Raw genomic sequence first — 21,445 nt, 5'->3', positions numbered from 1 at the left:
GCTCAATCAGCTTTAACTTCTCGAAAATCTGCTACCAATTCCTTAAATGCCGATCTTCATGTAAATCTCCAGTGGGGCAAAGACAACTTAGTTGATTTCAACCCTTCTAAAACTCAGTCTTGTCTTATATCTCGCAAAAAGGATTCTTCTGCTCCTATGCTTATGTTTAGTGACACTCCGATTTCTAGGCAAAATGATATATCTCTTTTGGGGATTACCCTGACTTCTAATCTTTCTTGGCACAAGCACATTACAAATATTGCTTCCTCTGCATCTAAAAAACTTGGTTTTCTCTTTCGCTCTCAGCGTTATTTTTCTTCCAAACAGCTGCTCACTCTGTATAAATCACAAATCCGCCCTGCCATGGAATATTGTTCCCACATCTGGGGTGGTGCCCCCAAAACCTCTCTCAGGCTTCTTGATTCCATTCAGAAGAGGGCAGTTAGGTTAATTAATGATTCATCTCTAACAGAGTTTCTCCACTCGCTTTCGCATAGACGCACTGTTTCTGCTGCATGCCTCTTCTACAGATACTTCCATGGGCACTGTTCTTCTGAATTGGCTTCTATAATTCCCGCTCTCCCTTTCAAAACAGTCCGAACATGTGCCGCCACCAGCCAACATCCATTTACTGTCCAACTTCAAACCCACAGAACCAACTTTTCATCTTCCTCATTTATTCATTCAACTGCCATTTTCTGGAACAACCTTCCTTCATATGTATTACCTTAAAAATTACAATCTACAGAAGTTCAAGTCCAATGTCAACAAATATCTTCAACCCAAGCACGGTACTAAGTACTATAGGTTGTAATACCTCTCGTGTTTGGGGTTCACATAAAAAAAAAAAAATCCAAAATTTATTCTTCTCTTGACTTCCAGCCATTTATCATTATTACAGCTAATAACTTGTCCTAGATAAGTATATGACTCCACCTTTTCAATTACTGCTCCTTCAATCATTATTTCTCTTTCTGTGGCATACCTGTTCATCATTACTTTTGTTTTAGCCATATTCATCTTTAGTCCAAAATCCTTACTAACTGTGCATAACTGATTAAGATTTTCCTCCAATTCTTTGGGGTCATGGCTTATGACCCCAAATGTCATCTGCAAATCGTAAATGGTTTAGGTACTCTCCTCTCACACTGACTCCTTTCTGCGACCAGTCTAATCTTCTGAAAGCTTCCTCAAGGGCAGCAGTAAACAGCTTCAGAGATATTGTATCTCCTTGTCGAACTCCTTTCTCAATTTTAAATTTCCTACTGTCTTTGTCTAGTCTAATAAAAGGAGGTAGCACTCTCATATATATTTTCTTCAAAATCATAATATGCGGGGTATCTATGCCTTGTCTTTCCAGTGCCTGAAACATTGCCTTGTGCTGTATGGAGTCAAATGCCTTTTCATAATCCACAAATGCCAGGCATAATGGTGTTTTATATTCATTTGCTTTCTCAATTAGCTGTGATATTATGTGAAGGTGATCCACAGTTGAGAATCCTGTCCTAAAGCCAGCTTGCTCTTTCGGTTGATTCTCATCAAGTATTCTTTCTAATCTGTTAGTAATGACCCTTGTGAACAACTTGTAGATATGGGATAACAAGCTAACTGGTCTATAATTTCCAATTTCTGATTTATCTCCTTTCTTATGCAGCAAAACTATGATTGCATTATTCCACTGCTTAGAAGTCACACCTTTTCTAATCCACTTTGTGAAGAGCCTTGCCAGTGTTTGCGTCATGTCTCTTCCTCCCAATTTTAACAACTCTACAGTAACTTCATCTTCCCCCGGGACTTTCTGATTCTTCATTTTCTTCAATGCATGTTCTACCTCATCAGGAAGAATATCAGGTATGTCGTATGTGTTGCTACTTTGCAATCCATCTTCCCCACTGCTGGCATCATTCCCTCGCTCCTTGTATAATTCTCTATAGTAGTCTTCTGATATTTGAATTATGCCTTCTCTGCTGTTTATAAGTACACCATTGTTATTCTTCAGTTTCAGTATCATTTTTCTTTCTGAATTACTGCTCATGGCTGCTGATTTAAATCCTTTGTTTTCCCTTAATGCTTGTTCTACTTTTCTTGTGTTAAATCTTCTTATGTCCTCTCTGAGTCTCTTTCTAATGGCTTTGCATAACTCAGTATACTCAATTTTCTCCCTCAGTGTTTTTCTTGCTCTTCATTTGTTGTCTTCAATTCATCATGACAAGTGTTTCTTGACTAATTTTTTCTTCTTTGGATTTCTTTTTCCCTATAGGTTTCTTGGGCTTTATCACTTCCAGAAAGTTGTAATATTCCTCGTCGATATCTTTGTCCTGAGCAGTCTGCAGAAGCTCAAAACTTGTTCTTAAGTTCCAGTACATTGTTATCTCAAAGACCTTTGTATTATTTACTCGAGTCAGTTTTTTCCTTTCCTTTATCTATATTAAGTGTACATCTTACCATTCTGTGATCACTTCATCAGTGTGCACAAACTCATAAAGAGTGACTACCGAATGACGATTTGGCAGATTGCTGAGATTGTGTGCTTACCAAAAACAACTGACAGAAACAGTATTTGCAGATATAAAGGGTTTTTTGCATGCTGAGTTCCAAAACTTTTGAACCCTGAGCAAAAGCTGATGAGATGTAACATGTAAAGGGAAAATCCCAACATCTTTATGATAGATCCAAGGAATTCCTATGTTATTTCGTAGACAAAACAAGGGTCCACCACTTCGAACTTCAGAATAAACAGTGGAAACACCTACCCCATCACCAAAGGACAGATTACAGGTAAACCTCAACAGGCCCAACATTCAACTCTGAAGTACTCCACTAATAACATTAGTCCACAGAGAGAAGTGTCCACTCATTATCATTCTCTGTCTCCTCCCACTCAACCATCCATCCATCCATGCATGCATAGCAGCAACCTGCCCTTAATGCCACACTGCTCCAATTTGTATAGCAGTCTTTTATGGTATCAAAACTTTTCCTGAAATCCAAGTATAGCATGAATAATCACCCCCCCCCCACAGGGAGGGGGCTGACATCTTGTGAGTATGGGCTTGGTACACCCAGGATTCTGAGCTATCATCATTCTTTTCTTTCTTGGTGATTACATTCTACTTCTGACTTTCTTTGTCCCCCTCTCTCGCATCAAAATTATTTTTTGCATCCAGTTCCTTTGTGATCATATCACAGTATCTAATCAAATTGGACAGGCAAGATTTCCCCTTAACAAACCCATGCTGCGACTGAAGTATAAGTGCAATCCTATCCAGTGGTCCTGCATTATTTCTTTAACAAGTGACTCTATTATTTTCCTTGGAAAATAATAGTCACTATTTTCACAAATTCACAAATTTTGTGAATTGGGGATACATTTGCACATTTTCAGTCCATGGGTGACCTCCCCTGAATCCAAAGATGCTCTCATAATTATGGCTAAGGGTTTGCTTATTTCCTTTGCTGCCACCCTTAAATAAATAAATGGATAGATCCCATCCACCCCAGGTGCCTTTCTTATGTGTATCTTCAACAAATGCCCTTCCACTTTCCTCTCACTTATTACAAAATCATTTAGCTCCCTGTTAGTGTTTTATAAACTTTTGGCTTCCTCTTCCCTAAAGAATTCCTCATGTGTTAATATAGATGCAGAATACTCATTGACTTTGTCAGCAACCTGAGGAGGATCATATACATGCCGCTGCTCATTCCAATAGAAGTAGTGCAAGAATCACTTTCACCTCTGCCTGCGGCTATGGTTAATCTATTAATTCATCCCCTTCCTTCTAGAATTTACACAAGTAAAGAAGTCTTTGCATCCTTTGCCAAAGATTTTTGTCATCTGCCTTTGCTTGCCTATCCTCCTTTGTGACTTTATTACACTCTAGCTTATATTTATCATAGGCTTATGTGTTGCCTGATAATTTATATGCATCCCATGCATTTTTCTTCTCTGCCATGAGTCTCATTATTTCATCTGATATCCATTTACGCCTAATCTTTGAAGAGTATTTCTCAGTTGGTATGAAAAGCCTAGAAGCTTCTACGATTAATTCCTTGAATGCTTCCCATTTAGAACTGGTTGATGGTAACATCATCAGTTGGTTCCACTGCGTAGAATTTAAGAACTGTCTGAGACCACTGTAGTCACCTTTACAAAAGTAAAAATCTTTCCCTTTATCCTTGAATGTAGTTACATCTTTAAGTAACTCCCACATCAATAAACAGTGGAAACACCTACCCTACCACCAAAGGACAGATTACAGGTAAACCTCAACAGGCCCAACATTGAACTCTGGGGTACTCCACTAATAACATTAGTCCACAGAGAGAAGTGTCCACTCATTATCATTCTCTGTCTCCTCCCACTCACTCATCCATCCATCCATCCATCCATCCATCCATCCATTTATGCATAGCAGCAACCTGCCCTTAATGCCACACTGCTCCAATTTGTTCAGCAGTCTTTTATGGTATCAAAACTTTGTCACTGCCACCTAGTGTTTTTTTTTTTATCTGCAGATTCTTAATGCATTAAAAATCACTGCTGATAATCAGATCAAGAATACTGCCTCTTCTCTAAAATACTGCTGTAGAAAATAGTCATCCAATAAATCCACAAAATCATGCAAGTGACCAACCCACAATTTCAGTCAATATCTGAAAAATTATAATCTCCTATTATAAGACATTCTGATTTACTGGCCTACTTTAGGCGCCTCTGTAGCCAGGTGGGAAGGAGCAGCAGTGCGTAACACACGCTTCTTGATTAAACCGGGGTTCGAGCCCGTCACCACCAAATACGGAGGATGCGGAAAGGTCAGGGAATGACCACCGCATGACCCGGAGCAATATGGCCTTAGTTGCTAATGCTTCTTAAAAAAAAAAAAAAAAAACCAAACAAACAACTGGCCTACTTTACCAATTGGACCATGGTCTGCCACGCTCGTCCAGTGCGGGTTGGCAGATTGACTGTATTTAGTAGTCAGGGGCTTCGAACTCTGGTCTACTCAAAGAGCATGTGCTACTGCACGCCCGCTCTTGACTACTCGGCTACGGAGGCCTATAACATACTCCTACTTTCATTTTAGTTTTCCCAGTGTTTATGTCACACCAAACAGATTCAATATTGCAGTGGCCACCCATATAAACTGGATGTACTGCCTTAGATTTTCTGTGTTTCTTAACTAAGAGCAAAATCCCACCATCCTATCCTGTCTGTCCTTTACACACTGTACTCCCCATATTCAAATTCTTATTCCCCTTTATCTGTGTCACATCACATCTCGGATATCCAACAATATCCACATTTGATATCTTGACCAGCACTTCAAATTCATCAAATTTATTTACTATACTCTTAGCTTTGGTGTGCTTGCAAGTATACATGCACCTGTTTGTAATTTTGGTTACCCTAACACAGCACGATTACTCCCAGTAGTCCTTGAAAATCCCGACACCTTGCTTTCCAGGCTGCTGCTTGTTCCAACAGAAGCAGCAAGAATCACTTTCGCCTCTGCCTGTGACTACTGCTATTCTATTAGTCTGTGTATCCACCCCCTCCAAGGGAACAGTTTTCTGACCCATCTAGCACTGCCTTGATAGGATCATAAAATATTCTTGTACCCTTTCTATTTAAGTGTATCTCACCCCTATAGAAGCAGTCTTGGTGAAGGTAAAGAAAGCCAACATGAGAACCTTCAGTCAACTTACCGGGCAAACTCGTTTCCCGCTACTGCAGTTGCGGGAAACGAGTCGATAATGATGTACTGATTAGTTTTTTTCTCATTATTAAAAGCATACTATTGGAGTTCATGAGTGTAATTGCCTTTGCAGCTGAAATTTACTTACAGGTACACCCTACACAAACTGCCTCAGTCTTAGGGTATTTATCCCCCTTCCTGTTGTTTTAACCCGATAACACTCACTGTCTATAGAAGTTGTTTTCGTATCAGGTTAAAACAGTGGAAAGGGGGGGGGGATAAACACCATAAGACTGAGGCAGTCTGGTGGTGTACCAGTAAGTAAATTTCAGCCCACTTGTGAACTCTGATAATTTGCTTTTAATAATGGGAAAAAAACTAAAAACTAATCAATACATCATTATCAACTTCTACTGCAACTACCGATAACATGCACCATCTTTTACTGAAAATGCAGGGAGAAGCTGCAGTTTCCCATGGTTCTCGTGTTGGCTTTCTTGATCTTAGCCACAGTCTCTCCTGTTAACAGTAATCAACACTTTGTGCTGATTACTAAACAGTCCACTGCCCAATTGTCCCAAATTATCAAATTTAAAGGCCAAAAGAATTTTTCAAAAATGCAAGAAAATATTAAAGGGAGAAGGCACAATAAGGAATTAATTTATCAGGATACTTCACATTTGTTATTTAGTGGGCAATGGTTAGAATGCCACTAATCCATATCATTGGTCACACATATTTGGTCCTGACTGTCACAGACATTCTCCCAGTATGTCAAGCTGAACTTACAACCTGGGAGTCTAAAATGCTGATAAAACTGATATTAGGTGACACTCAAGTCAAGTGGCACAAATTTTGGCAAAGTCTGGTCATTCTGTGACAACCAAATCCTCTGCTTGCACTTTTATGGTGTTATAACTGTTAGTAACTCTTAGTATAACTCCTGTGTGCAGGTCCTGAAATACAGCACCTAATATACTGGTGATGACTACCCAGGTGCAAACCAATCAGAGACGGATTTAACGGTGGGCACACCGGGCGTGCACCCTGGGCCCCGACTTCTGAAGGGCCCACGAAAAACCCCAACAAATTAGTTGAACATATTAATTCAAAACTTTGTGATTATTATTATGCTATTATTAATTAAATTATACATATATTATATTCAAATTTTATTGGAAATAAAACATTAATAGTACATAGTATTTTTTATTTATTTAAAAAAATGGTTAACATGTATTTTTATTTTCCGTCTCTCTTTTTTTAAGGGGCCCAATATTTTCTTCTGCGCTCGGGGGCCTCAACCGACCTTAATCCACTCCTGAAACTAATGTAAGCAAGGATCGAAGTGTGTGATGTGCACACGATATGGAGGAATGCTGCATCTCTGTGTTACCAGGCAATACTAGATGGTAGCTGACTTTCATCAACCAGGGAAACATGACCACTTTGTTTATTGTGGCTTGAAGTGGTGGAACACATGTTTAGTCTGCAGAGAAAAGTTGTGTTAACCCCACCATCTCCTCCATCATGTAGCATGACTGATATCTTTTGAGTTTATGATGGGCTTCATGATGAGATACAATCTTCCTTACACTTCGAGGGTAGAGCTTTGAAACAGTGTTCACAGGCCAGCTTTCAAATAGTCCACTAGACTGAACTTATCAGTAATAAGTTTGGTCTTGAGGCATTCAGATCAACTAGTGTATAATCTCACTGCCTCTACTGTGCCAGACAGTGAATCCAATCAGTGTGTATGCAGGGAGAGAGAAAACATTGTCAAGGCCAAATTAAGTCAAGAAACTGAGTATATTCTTGCCGTGTACCCAACGTGTCCTCCCCATCTTTTCTTACTACTGAATATATCATGAATAGTCAAACTAATAGAGCAAACTTATCTGCAAAGTCTAAACCTCCCAAACACTTTCTTGTTCATTTCACAAATATACATGGTCTCAGTTAAAATCTCAATGATGTCCATTTCCATGTACAGTCTGCCAAGCCCCAATTACCTTTTTCTGAAGGAATCCCAGTTATCAACTGATTCAACTACTGCTCATCTCAGTTGTCCTAATTATTTGCTGTACGATTCCTTCAAAAGGTGGTGCTTTTGCGTATGTCTGTTCTGATGTTCGGCTTCGGAGACTTAGTAAATTGGACTCTTCTCTGGCTTTTAATTTCTTTACCACATTCTGTCAAATTCATCTGTTGCCTCTATCATTCTCCCAATTCCACTACAGGCACTCCCCGACTTATGTAAATTCAACTTTACATAAGTTTTTGCCAGCCAGTGAAAACTGAAAAAAAATATGGAAACATAATTTGCATCCCATAGGAATGCAAAAGTTTTTATAAATTTATGTCAAATAAGCACAACACAAAAATCACTTTTAACTAAAGTATACAAAAACAAAACATGTGGTCAACATGTTTACAAATGCTTATGGTGAAAACTGCCTGGAGCGCGCTTAAAAAAATTTCACTTCATAAACTCTGTTTTCTCTTGGCACTGCTTTTCTTCTAAATAGCTAGTCACCCCGTACAAATCTCAAATTTGCCCCACCACGGAATATTGTTTCCACATCTGGGGTGGTACCCACATAATCTCTCTCTCAGGCTTCTGGATTCCATTCCAAAGATGACAGGTAGGTTAATTAATGACCTATCTCTTACAAAGTCTCTTCACTCTGTCTCACAGACATTCCATTTCTGCTGCATGCCTTTTCTACAGTTATTTCCATGGATACTGTTTTTCCAAATTGGCTTCTTTAATTCTCTCTCACTCTTCCAAACACATACCACAACCAGTCAACATTTTTTTACTGTCCAACTTCTAACTCACTGAACCAACTTTTATTCTTCCTCATTTACTCCTTTAACTTCTGTTTTCTACAATTATCTTCCTTCATATGTAATGTCTGAAAATTACAATATACAGAAATTCAATTCTAATGTCTACAAGTATCTTCTTTCATCTTCTCAATCTTCAATCCATGTATGGTACTAAGTACTATAGGTTGTAATAAATAGAAATTATTGAAGACACCAGATCAGTTAGTAAAATGTCGTTAGTAAACCATTAGTAAAATGTCGAACTCCTAAAAGGTGAACCTAGATACATGTATTATTAATTTCATTCATTCATTTCAATATCATTAATATCATTTCTAAAAGGAATACATTAAGACCAAAAGTGACCCCAGATATATGTATTATTAACCTCTTGAATTTAAAGATTAAATGCACAAGGAATAATTCATTATGGGTTTAAATTAACTATATAATATCAGTGTAAATACACCATATTAAACCCACAAAATTAAACTATGTACATAGTGTAAAGGCATCATTTTAATTATATCTCACATTGTGGCTACCCTCATGAGATACCAGTTATTGCACCACTTTGAATAAGTAACACTTCTGTAGTAGAGAAGACTAGTGTTATTTATTCTCAGTGGGCACCACCACCCAGACAGCACCGTTTCAGAGCTGTAGATGGTACCATTGTGGTGCCATCTGGGTGGTGGTGCCCACTGAGAATAACAGTAGTCTTCTCTACTAGAGAAGAATTACTTATTCAAAGTAGTGCAATACCTGGTATCTCGTCGTGAAGGTAGCACAATATGAGATACAACCAAAATGATGCCTTTACACTACTGTTGTAGTTTAATCTTATGGGTTAACTATGGTGTATCTACACTGATATTATATAGTTAATTTAAACCCATGTGGAATGCCTTGTGCATTTAATCACTAAATATAGTATCATTCTGTTCATCTATCACCATTTGCATCTCTCATATTGTGGAATTAACTTCACAACTGTGATGGCATGTTTTCATTATTACCAGGGTGCCTGCCCACCCACTGATGAAAGGCCAACAAGCTTAGAAACGGTGCCGCCTGGGTGGTGGCACCCACTGAGAATAAATAAGTCTTCTCTACTACATAAGCATTACTTATTCAAAGTAGTGCAATACCTGGTACCTCGTTGTGAAGGTAGCCGTAATATGAGATTAATTAAAACGATGCCCTTACACTACACACGTAGTTTAATTTTATGGGTTAACTATGGTGTATCTACACAGATATTATATAACTTCTTGAATAAATGTCCATTTCCTTAACAAATACTCCATGCATGCGTGTGCAATGAATTAAAAACATTATGGTTACCGATTTCTGAATTAAGCATCTTTTCTTCTTTGTTGCCTTTAGGCTCAACCACTTTAAGTATAGGCTGGAAGAGACGCAGGTCACAAAGCCTTCGAGACTCATCATAAAATTCTTCCTTTTCTGCATCTTGAGTGATGGAAACAAAGATGTATGACAAGGGTTCACCAAGACAATGAAATAGTGGATACTTCTTGGCTTCATGCCATAGATCAGCTGAAAAATTAAAAGATATATAATTAATATGGTAATAAATAATAACATTAAATTAACGAAATAAAAAGAAGAGTGTACACATGCAAAAACAATTAAAAATACCTTTGTTTTGAAAAGTAACTATAAAATTAAGATTAATATCCACCTATTAATAAATTTTGCAAAAGTTACTTTAGGTATTGTGCAAATGGCATAACATGGGTGTATATCGAATTTTACATAAATGTCAACTGCATATTTTTTAGACAAAATTATGTACTTCATCAGTGCTTAAGTAAATGATATGAAATAGTTCCCAATTAGCATTAGTTGAGGCATATGATGCATGAAAGCAAGCTTATAGAGCAGTTTCCCAACTTTTTTGAGTCGCAACCCCCTTTTATAATAGCAAAATAACCTGCGAAAAGCCACATTTGCATAAAAAGGGATTTTTAATAGGGTAAAGAAAACACAGTAAAACACGTTTGGATATGACTGATACATAGTACACCAGAACTGAGTCTGCAATTTTTCATAAAACAAATTACATGGTGAGGAATCGTTCCGCAGATCCAAGAATTCATCCTGTACTTCATCGGGAATGCTGGCTACATTCAGGGAAGCAGAGAATGGGTTTCATACCAATGCAGCTTCTTCTGTAAGCTCAGGGAAGTACTGCTGAAATTCCTTTTCAAGGGATTCAAGGTGCCTAGTAATCTCCTCCTTCAGATTCTCATCCAGTTCACCTTCAGATTCCTCTACCAACCACACTGCAGAGTTGTTCAAACATGGCAATGTTTCCAAGATTTACTTTCCGACGCCAGTTTTGCAGTTTGGATACAAATGCCTGAAGATTGTCTTGAAATTGGATAATATGTGTTTCCTTTCCCTGAAGTTTCAGGTTCAGCTTATTTAGCTGGTCTAAAATGTCTGCTAAGTAAGCAACTCTTTTCTTCCAAGCTTCATTAAAGTAAGCCACAAGGTCATGTTTCCCTTGCACTTCCAGGAACAACTTGATTTCACCTTTCAACTGAAAGACACGATTGACAACATTTCCTTTTGATAACCAGCATACAGCAGTGTAGAAAAGAAGAACCGCATGATCAGAATTCATGTATTTACAGAGTTCTTTTAACAGACGGGTGTTGAGGGCTCTAGATTTGACGTAATTCACAATTTTGATCAGAGAATCAAGTACCTCTTGCAGATGAGCTGGAAGAGTCTTACTGGCAAGAGCATATCGGTGAATCATGCAGTGAATGCCCTTTACTTGGCGAGCAAGTTTTTCACTTTTGTATGAAAGCCAGACTTTGACCCTAGCATAGCTGGTGCTCCATCTGCACAAACCCCACAGAATAACGAATCTGCATCAAATCAGATGAAAATGCAAGAGAAACCCATGATGCTAAAAGCAACTTTCGGAGAAGACTATGTGTCCTGCAAAGACTTTTCAGAGGTTTGCAAAGTTTAAAGAGCATCACTTTTATTGTTGAAGTGAATCTTCGCTCTGCCTGACTTCAGCTTCTGAAACCAATGATTTAATCACTCTTCTTAGTAATCTATCACAAGTGATTGACGTTTAACCATCCGCAAAGTTGCTAGTGAAACAGATTTCTTACAAGACATGCCAATCAATTTTAACACAGTATTTGAGAATGCAACATGTTTGCCAAGTTTGTTCTGTGTATTCTCGTTGATGAGAACGCAGAAGAGAGTTCCAGCATGTCAAGATCTTCAAGACAGTGTCAGTCAGCATTCTGCTACTGATCCACACACATCGTCTTTCCCTCATTACTGGCGAGGAATTACGGTGTATGACTATGACCTGGAAACAAAGGCCCAGTCCTCATCGAGAGACTTCTCCAAGGCCCAAATAAAGCAAGACAATCTTGATCAGAGGTAAAGATCATGCTTATCGTATTTTCTTTAACTTGCAGGGCATTGCTCATAATAAATTTGTTCCACACGGTCAAACAGTGAACCAAGATTATTCAAAAATGGAAATATGGCGAATCCGAGAGATGTTATTCACAGAAAACAGCCGGAAAAGTTGGCTTCGGAGAATTGGCACTTGTATCATGATAATGATCCTGCACTTTCCATTCAGGAATTTCTTGCAGTCTCCATCCATACTCACCAGATTTAGTTCTCAGTAATTGGTTTTTCAGCTTGAAGTTCCCCTTCCCTTGAAAGGTTCACATTTCCAATGATTGAGGAAATTATTCAGAAAGAACATAGGAACTGTCAGCAAAGAATCCTATAAGAATGCTTCCAGAAGTATTAGAATTGGTATATACAGTGTCAAGGAGACCATTTCGAAAGAGATTCATCAAAGCAGTCCATAGGCTTCATTACCAAGTAGTTCAGATGCCAAACATGGACCACACCTCTTATATTGAAGGATCTTGTAATGAAAAGAACCTTTTTCATCACTGCAAATGTTTATACAAAGTCTAGCATGAATAAATAATGCGACCCACATGAATTTTATTGAATCCTCACAAAATCAGCCGTATGAGGGTCCATTAATGAAGTTTGTGGATCCTATTTTTAGCTATGCCACTGACATAACGAGTAGAGTTTACCTTATGTTATGGCATATAAGTCGACATTTAAAAGATGTAACCATTGCCTAAAATTAAGACTGACTTACAAGCAGAGTATAAAATCCTAAACTTGTATTAAAAGGCATACGCTTAGGGTTAGAAAGATACAAACGAATACTAATATCTTTACAATTTATTAAACTTGTTTAATCTTCAGGAAAAGGAAATTTGTAGGGTCAGCATTGGAAGAGCTCAAAGTAAACTTTGTAGATTGTCAATTTCTTAGAGCAATTGCACTTCCTTGTTGAGGCATTTACAGAGAAACCAATTAGAAGTGCAGTACTCAACAGCGAAGAAGGAATGGTTCGGTTATTATAGTCAAAGCCTCTTATGTATGCATGGGTTTAAAAGGAGATCAAACCTCATCACCCACACCTATAGAGACTTTAGTTTCACGACCTTCTACATAAGTACTGTATACATTTACCTTTAGATAGTCATCTGAATATTTATGTTTTTTCTCCAAGGGTACGGATAGCACGGACTGATGACGACCTACTGATGCTCTTCAGATTTCAGAAAGTGCAAGCAGTAGCTAACCAGCGACTGACAGCGAGTGGCTAGTTTCTATCATGGCACCAACTAAAGGTAGTTGACTATTGGCAAATTTAGTTTGCGCCAGTTTGCAGTAGATGGCACATTGCGGATATTATTGAATTACATCACTGCAAACATGATGGTCTCAGCAAAACATACAGGGTGATCTTCAACTGCGTTAAGAGAGCAACTCACCTTTATTCAACAGTCTGTTATTCACAGATCGAGACACTGACTAAAAATGAATTTTGATATTGAATTTTGCATCATAGTGAATATTCTTTCAGTTTACTATTTGTAACATAGAATTTTATTCTAATGATAACACTGCATTTGTATATATTATTTTTAGGGAGTGAATCAAGGTCTGATGTGGCAAAAATTTGAAAAAATATTAAAAGCCATAGCAAATAATTAAAATAATATAAAATGTTTAATATGTATAAACACGGCAGGCCTTCAATATTTTTTAAGTATCCGCTGTGGTGGACCTTAAGTCTTTTCCTTTCATTTATCAAAAATCAGTGTTACAACCACAAGTAGAATATTGCAGTGTAGACATATGCCATATTGAAATAAATAAGTGTTGTACACCTTTGTGGTGAAATTTCCTATAAAAATAATTGCACTCAAAATACCCGCAGCGACCCCCCAGATAACACTTTGCAACCCCTCGGTGTCGCAATCCACAGGTTAGGAAACCGGATTATAGAGCATCAGCCAAAAAAAAAATTCCCATTTCACCCATTCGGTCACTCCAAATGTTTTCTAGTTCAGCCTTAAATTTATTTAAGCTATCAACTTCCACAACAACAGATGGAAGTCAGTTCCAGCAATCAACTGCTGGCCAAAGGCAAACTTCTGCACATCTTTTCTACAACTGTCTTTCATCAATTTGAATCTATGCCCCCCCCCCCTTAAGGATCTTAATCTTAGCATGTGGAAGTATCCCATCAGCATTGAGCCTGCTCAAACCATTCAAGGCCTTGTACACCTCAATTAGATCACCTCACAGATGCCTAGTCTCCAGATGCTGCAACTGACATCTTCTGGTAAGAGAACTCCTTTGTTCCTCTCGCCAATCTTGTTGCCCTTCTCTGTACTCATTCTAGCAACTCTACATCCTTCCTAAAATGAGGCCTCGAGACCTCTTTGCAGTACTCAAGGTGTGGCCTGACCATTGCCTTATACAAAAGTATAATCACCTCATTGTCTCTGCTAGCAAAATTCCTATATATCATTGACAAAACTCCATGCCCTGCTCTGGCAGCCCGTGTGCACTGCTCAGAGAACTTCATATCCGCCTGCACAATTACCCACAGGTCTTTTGCATTCTCCACCTCCCTGAGGGTAGTACACACAGCTGGTACGTTTCTCTTGGGTTTCTGCTACCTATATGCAAAAGAGGGCACCGACTCTCTTTAAAATTTACAGCTGTGAATTACAGGCTCCAAAAAAAGCGATAAGTGTTTGCCTTTTTATTTACCTAATTGTTATTTTATATTGTACGTTATACGTAGTCTTATAGCTATAGTTACGCTGGTTATTTTTATTTTTAATTTACATAAAGATTTTTGTAGATTACTACTTAATATATGTAAAACCATTATTTCGTTCGAATCTTGCAGCCATTGTTCTTTTTATAGAGTAGTAGGGAGTTCAAATTTTTAATTGTGGTAACAAGGCAGCTCTAACGTATAATTATATAGTGTAATACGCATCACTGCATTTAGGATTCTATTAGATAGCGTAGTATTGACAATTAATTAAATTTATTGATCTTATTAATTTAAAAAATCATGCCCCAGACTAGAGCAGCAAAGCAGCAGGAGTGCTGTGACTCGGGGGAGAACTCAGGGGAGCAATTCTCCAATGCATCAAAGCCTAAAAAAATGTGCAACTTGTGAAATGTTTGCCAAACTCTCTGGAACAGAACATGATCTAGCCAAAGAGGATGGCTTTATGTGCCAGGTGCAGAGTGTCTAGAAATTAGGCATCAACTCAGTGTTCTACTGGGCGTCTATGAGAGCTTGAGGTGTAAGGTAAATGCCCTCGAAGAAATTAATATGAGGGGCCCATCAGGCTCTCAGCTGCCCAACTCAACGCCAGAGCTCACTCCTGGGAATCAGGCAACACAGCAGTAATCTCCAAGACAGGATGCGCTGGTCCCAAAGGAACTAGTTATTGTTGGTGACTCTATTGTCAGGGAGACGGGGAATATATTGTGCAAAAAGGATAGATGGAACAGGACCAGGTTATGTCTGCCATGGGCAAAAGTTGATGACGTTGTAAAGCATATATCATCTTTTAAGGGCATAAAGGGTGATATTGTTGTACACGTTGGTACCACTGACATTAAGAGTAGGAGATCTGCAGATTTACTTAAAGGTCAATGTTGCAAAAAAGTCGCGAGTTGGGGTTAAATTTGAAAGTGTCTGCAATTCTACCCAGACACAATAGGAGGGAATACATGATGAGAGCCTTGTCAATCAATTCGGCCCTGGAGGGAATGTGCAAGGATCAAGGGGTAGAATTTTTTTCAGAGTGGTCTGTGATTGTTAACAGGAGAGACTGCTTCTACAGGGATGGGATATACATAAACAAAAAGGGTGCAAGAATATTTGCTGATGCTATCGAGGCAGTGTAAGGTTGGTCGGAAAACTGCTAGCTTGGGGGGGGATTCACAGACTAAAAGATTAAAAGTAGCCGCAGGCAGAAGTGAAGGTGATTCTTGCACAACTTCTATTAGAATAAGTAGTGACCTGGAGCGAGGGGTGCTGGGGGTTTCAGGGACAGATGGCAGTCATCGTGAAACAGGTAGGTATATGAGATGTGTTAGGGTAACAAAGAATAAGAATATGTGCATGTATACCAATGCTAGAAGTATAGTAAATAAATTTGATGAATTTGAAGTGCTGGTCAAGACATCAAAAGCGGATATTGTTGGGATAGCAGAGACGTGGTGTCACACAGATATAAGAAATGCAGAATTGGAATTTGGGGAGTACAATGTGTACAGAAAGGATAGGAAGGGAGGAGGTGTTATGCTGTTAATTAAGAAAAACAAAATCAAAAGAGGTGCATCCAGTTGATATAGATGAACAGTGCACTGTTGAGTCAGTTCGGTGTGACATAAGCACTGTGAAAGCAAAAATAAGAGTAGGAGTGTGTTATAGGCCTAATGACTCGAATGAGTAAAATGAACAATTGTACAGAGAAATAGAGTGGGCTAGTAAATTAGAATGTCTTATAATGGGGGATTTTAACTTCCCAGATATTGACTGGAACTTGGGGGTTCGTCACTCACACACTAGTCAGACTTTTGTGGATTTATTGGACGATTGTTTTCTGCAGCAGCATGTTCGAGAGGCAACCAGAGAGGGTAATACCCTTGATCTGGTTATCAGCAGTGGTCATTTGCGTATTAATTTTACTGATGTGTGATTTACTTATTTTTACTGATGTGGGATTTACTTAAAGATATAATTACCATCAGGGGTAAAGGAAAGGGTTTTTGCTACCGTAAAGGTGAGTACAGAGAAGGTGACAGAGAAGAAAAATGCCTGGGATGCATATAAATTATCAAGCAACTCAGAAGCCTATGGCAGATATAAGGTAGTCTGTAATCAGGTCACAAAAAAGGTTAGGCAGGCGAAAGCAGATTACGAGAAAACCTTGGCAAAAGATGCTAAGGAAAACAGCAAGGATTTCTTTACTTATATAAACGCTAAAAGGATGAATCTGATTGGTCCACTTGGTATCGATGGTTCGACTGTTGATGATCCTGCTCAGACAGCAAACAAACTGAATGAGTATTTTGCATCTACATTCACACATGACGAGTTATTAAGGTTTGAAAATGGCTATCAAATTGAAGGTTTGAAATAAGGTTTGAAAAAGGTTATCAAATTGTAGCAGGGTGCTTAATGATTTTGTAATAACTGAGAGCAAAGTGGAGGAGAAATTGTTGAAGTTAAACATAAGAAAGGCACCTGGGGTGGATGAGATCTATCCAGTTATATTAAAGGAGGCGGCAAAGCAACTAAGCAAACCCTTAGCCATAATTATGTGAGCATCCTTGTTCTCAGGAGAGGTCCCCATGGACTGGAGATGTGCAAATGTGTCCCCAATTCACAAAGGGGATTGAAGGGTGACACGAGTAATTACAGACCAGTTAGTTTAACTTCTGTTCCGGATAAAATAATGGAGTCACTGGTTAAAGATGCATTGCAGGATCATCTAAACAAGACTCCAGCAATAATTCAGACACAGCATGGGTTTCTTAAGGGAAAGTCTTGTCTGACAAATTTGATAGGATATTATGATGTGGTTACAAAGGAACTGGATGCAAAAAATAATTTTGATATCATATATTTGGATTTCAGGAAAGCTTTTGACACTGTTGCGCATGGAAGACTATTGTACAAATTGGAGCAGAATGGTATTAAGGGTAAGTTGCTACAATGGATAAAAGGATGGTTAAGTGGGAGAAGACAGAGGGTGGTAATCAATGGGTGCTGCTCTTCTTGGACTAATGTTATTAGTGGAGTCCCACAGGGTTTGGTGTTAGGTCCACTGTTGTTTTATATATTTATCAATGATATTGATGAAGGTATATCAGGCTTAATGTCGAAGTTTGCAGATGATACAGAGGTAGGCAGTTGTTAATGACAGTAATGGCAATGTGCTACTGCAACAGGATCTAGATAATTTGGGCAGATGGGCTAAGAAGTGGCAACTGAAGTTTAACCTTGACAAATGAAAAGTACTGCATATGGGTAGAAGTAACCCCAGAGAAACGTACCAACTGTGTGGTACTACGCTTAAGGTGGTAGAAAATGAAAAAGACCTGGGAGTAATTGTGCAGTGAGATATGAAGTTTTCTGAGCAATGCAGACAGGCTGCCAGGGCAGGTCATGGGGTTTTGTCAATGATATACAGGAATTTTGCTAGCAGGGAGAAGGAGGTGATTGTCCCTCTGTATAAGGCAATGGTCAGGCCATGCCTTGAGTACTGCGTGCAGGTCTCGAAGCCTCGTTTTAGGAAGGATGTAGATTTACTTGAGCGTGTACAGAGAAGGGCAACAAGATTGGTGAGGGGAATGAACGGATCCTCTTACCAAGGGAGGCTTAAGTTCTGCAAATTGCAGTGGCTAGGAACTAGGCACCTGTGCGGTGATCTGATTGAGGTGTATGAGGCCTTGAATGGGTTGAGCACGCTGAATTCTGATGGGATCCTTCCACTTGTTCAGATTACGAACCTAAGGGGGCATAAATTCAAATTAAGAAAAGACAGGTGTAGAATAGATGTGCGGAAATTTGCCTTTAGCCAGCGGGTGGTTAATTGCTGGAACAAACTTCCATCTGTCATTGTGGAAGTTCATAGGTTAAATAAATTTAAGGAGGACCTGGACAGGCATTTGGAGGGAATGGTGTGTTTTTTTGGCTGATGCTGCATAAGCTCATACACTTGCTTTCTTGCATCACATGCCACTACTACTACTACTACTACTACTTTGCATTTGTCAATATTAAACTTCAGTTGCCACTTCTCAGCTCATCTACCTAACATTTCTAGATCCTGTTGCAGTAGCATACTGTCTTTACTATCATTAACAACCCTGCCAACCTTTGTATCATCTGCAAACTTGGACAATAAGCCTGATATACCTTCATCGATATCATTAATAAATACACAAAACAACAATAAGCCCAGCACCAAACCCTGGGGTACTCCACTAATAACATTAGTCCACATTGAGTAGTGTCCATTGATTACCACTCTCTGCCATCTCCCACTTAACCATCCCTTTATCCATTGCAGCAACTTGCCCTTAATGCCATACTGCTCCAATTTGTACAGCAGTCCTCCACGTGCTACAGTATCAAAAGCTTTCCTGCAATCCAAGTATATGATATCAAAATTATTTTTTGCATCCAGTTCCTTTGTGTCCACATTGTAGTATCCAATCAAATTGGTCAGACAAGACTTCCCATTAACAAACCCATGCTGTGTCTGAACTATTACTGCAGTCTTGTCTAGGTGATCCTGCATCACTTTTTTAACCAGTGACTCCATATTTTCCCCAGAACAGAAAACTAACAGGTCTATAATTTGTGTCACCCTTCAATGAACCCCCTTTGTGAATTGGGGATATATTTGCACATCTCCAGTCCATGGGGACCTCCCCTGAATCTAAGGATGCTCTCTAAATTAAGGCTAAGGGTTTGCTTACTTCAGTCACTGCCTCCTTCAATATAACTGGATAGATTCTATCTGCCCCAGGTGCCTTTTTTTTTTGTTTAACTTCAACAATTTCTCCTCCACTTTGCTCTCGATTATTACAAAATCATTTGCTCTCTCTGTTAGAGTTTAGTAACCTTCTGTCCTCCCGTTCCTTACAGAATTCCTCATGTGTGAATGTAGATGCCAAAATACTCATTCCGTTTGTCAGCTATCTGAGCACAATCATCAACAGTCGAACCACCATCATCAAGTGGACCAATCCGATTCATCCCCTTCCTTCTAGAGTTTATACAGGGTGTCTCAAAAATATTGGTACAAACATTTAGGGGAGGTAGGTAACATCTAAAGGAATGTGAATCGCATAGGAACCCATAACCAGAAACGTCACTGTAAATCGGTACACAGCGGTGTTCATCAGATCACGAGAGGGAACATTTCTGGTTTATTCATTCAAGCAGTTGTCGCCGCACGAAGAGTTGCATCGATATACAAACTGTGAGCTGGCAGATATGCACCTAGTGTATGGATTAGCAGAGGGCCCACACAGTGTGAGCCCCATGCGGCAGAACATCGCTTCGCAATAAATGTGTGGGCGGGTATGGTCGGTGACTGCTTAGTCAGCCCATACCTTTTACCATCCCGCACGAACTCCGCTAAATATCGGCTCTTTCTTGAACAAGTTCTACCGGGGTTACTTGACAATGTTCCAGCAAATGTGAGGTGCAACATTTGGTTTCAACATGACTGGCGCCTGCTCATTATGGAAGGTATGTTCGTGACCATTTGAACAGGCATTTTGGGCATCGATGGATTGGCTGTGGTGGACCCGTTGCCTGGCCCCCACGCTCACCTGATTTATCGAGCCGTAATTTCTTTCTGTGGGGGCCCTCAAATCTATCGTATAAGAATCGCCTGTGGAGACGGAAATGGATCTCGTGGCGAGATCCGTCTGCGCTGCTGCTACTGTCAAAGAAACTCCAGGTGTGTTCGACCGTGTCTGCCAATCCATGCTGCATCGATGTTATGCATGCATCACGTCTCATGGTGGAACCTTTGAGCATCTGTTGTAACATCATGAAATGCATCCATCTCATACTCCATTGTTAATATTATGTCAAATAAATGTTTGCCACTAATTACTGTCTTGTGTCATTTCTGCTTCTTGTGCCTCTGCTACTACTTTCCCATGATGTTTCCGGCTATGGGTTCCTATGCGATTCACATTCCTTTAGATGTTACCTACCTCCCCTAAACGTTTGTACCAATATTTTTGAGACACCCTGTATAAGTTAAGAAGCCTTTGTTGGTTTTCTTTGCATCCTTTGCCAAAGATTTCTCAAAATCAGCCGTCACTTGCTTAATCTCCTTTGTGACTTGATTACAGACTAGCTTATATCTCCCTAGGCTTCTGTGTCACCCGCAAATTTATATGCATCCCACACATTTTTCTTCTCTGCCACGAGCCTCATTAGTTCATCTGACATCCATTTAGGCCTAAATCTTGAACAGTGTTTCTTAGTTGGTATGAAAAGCCTAGTAGCTTCCAAGATTAATTCCCTAAAGTCCTCCCATTTAGAATTCACTGTTAAGCGATATTCAATGCACAACTATTATGACAATACCTAAAACTCTCTTTGTAATCCATTCTGAAACCTGATTTGCATCAAGTGATTTGTTCTTTATTCAGGTATATGGCAGATTTTAATTTTCCAGGTATCGACTGGAACTCATTGGTTAACAGCTCACTCAGAAGCAACTTTTTTATTTAGCTGGATGATGCCTTTATATGATAACATGTTAGAGAGGCAACAGGTGATTAGAATATTCCTGACCTGGTTATCAACAGTGGTTCCTCATGTATCTTCAATAAAGGAACCTTTAGGAGGCAGTGATCATAATGTATTGATGAATTCAGAGCAGTATGGCCTTAAAGGCAAGTTGCTACAATGGTTTAAAGGATGGCTGAGTGGGAGAAGACAGAGTGGTAAT

General features: G+C 39.1%; 1 protein-coding gene across 3 annotated transcripts in view; it reads right to left on the bottom strand.

Moving 5' to 3' along the window:
- LOC150089705 (phosphatidylinositol 4,5-bisphosphate 3-kinase catalytic subunit alpha isoform-like) overlaps nt 1–21,445 on the bottom strand; it is a 291,320-nt gene that overhangs the window by 209,539 nt on the left and 60,336 nt on the right. For all 3 annotated transcript variants that reach the window (XM_090389607.1, XM_090389609.1, XM_090389608.1), the window contains exon 3: nt 9,876–10,088. In XM_090389607.1, the coding sequence (XP_090245733.1) occupies nt 9,876–10,088 (213 nt within the window). The remainder of the gene's footprint in view (nt 1–9,875; nt 10,089–21,445) is intronic.

Source organism: Mastigoproctus giganteus, chromosome 2 (assembly GCF_048544385.1).
Source record: "Mastigoproctus giganteus isolate SK-2022 chromosome 2, ASM4854438v1, whole genome shotgun sequence".
NCBI classification, from domain to species: Eukaryota; Metazoa; Arthropoda; class Arachnida; order Uropygi; family Thelyphonidae; genus Mastigoproctus; species Mastigoproctus giganteus.
This window is presented reverse-complemented; position numbering and strand designations above follow the sequence as displayed.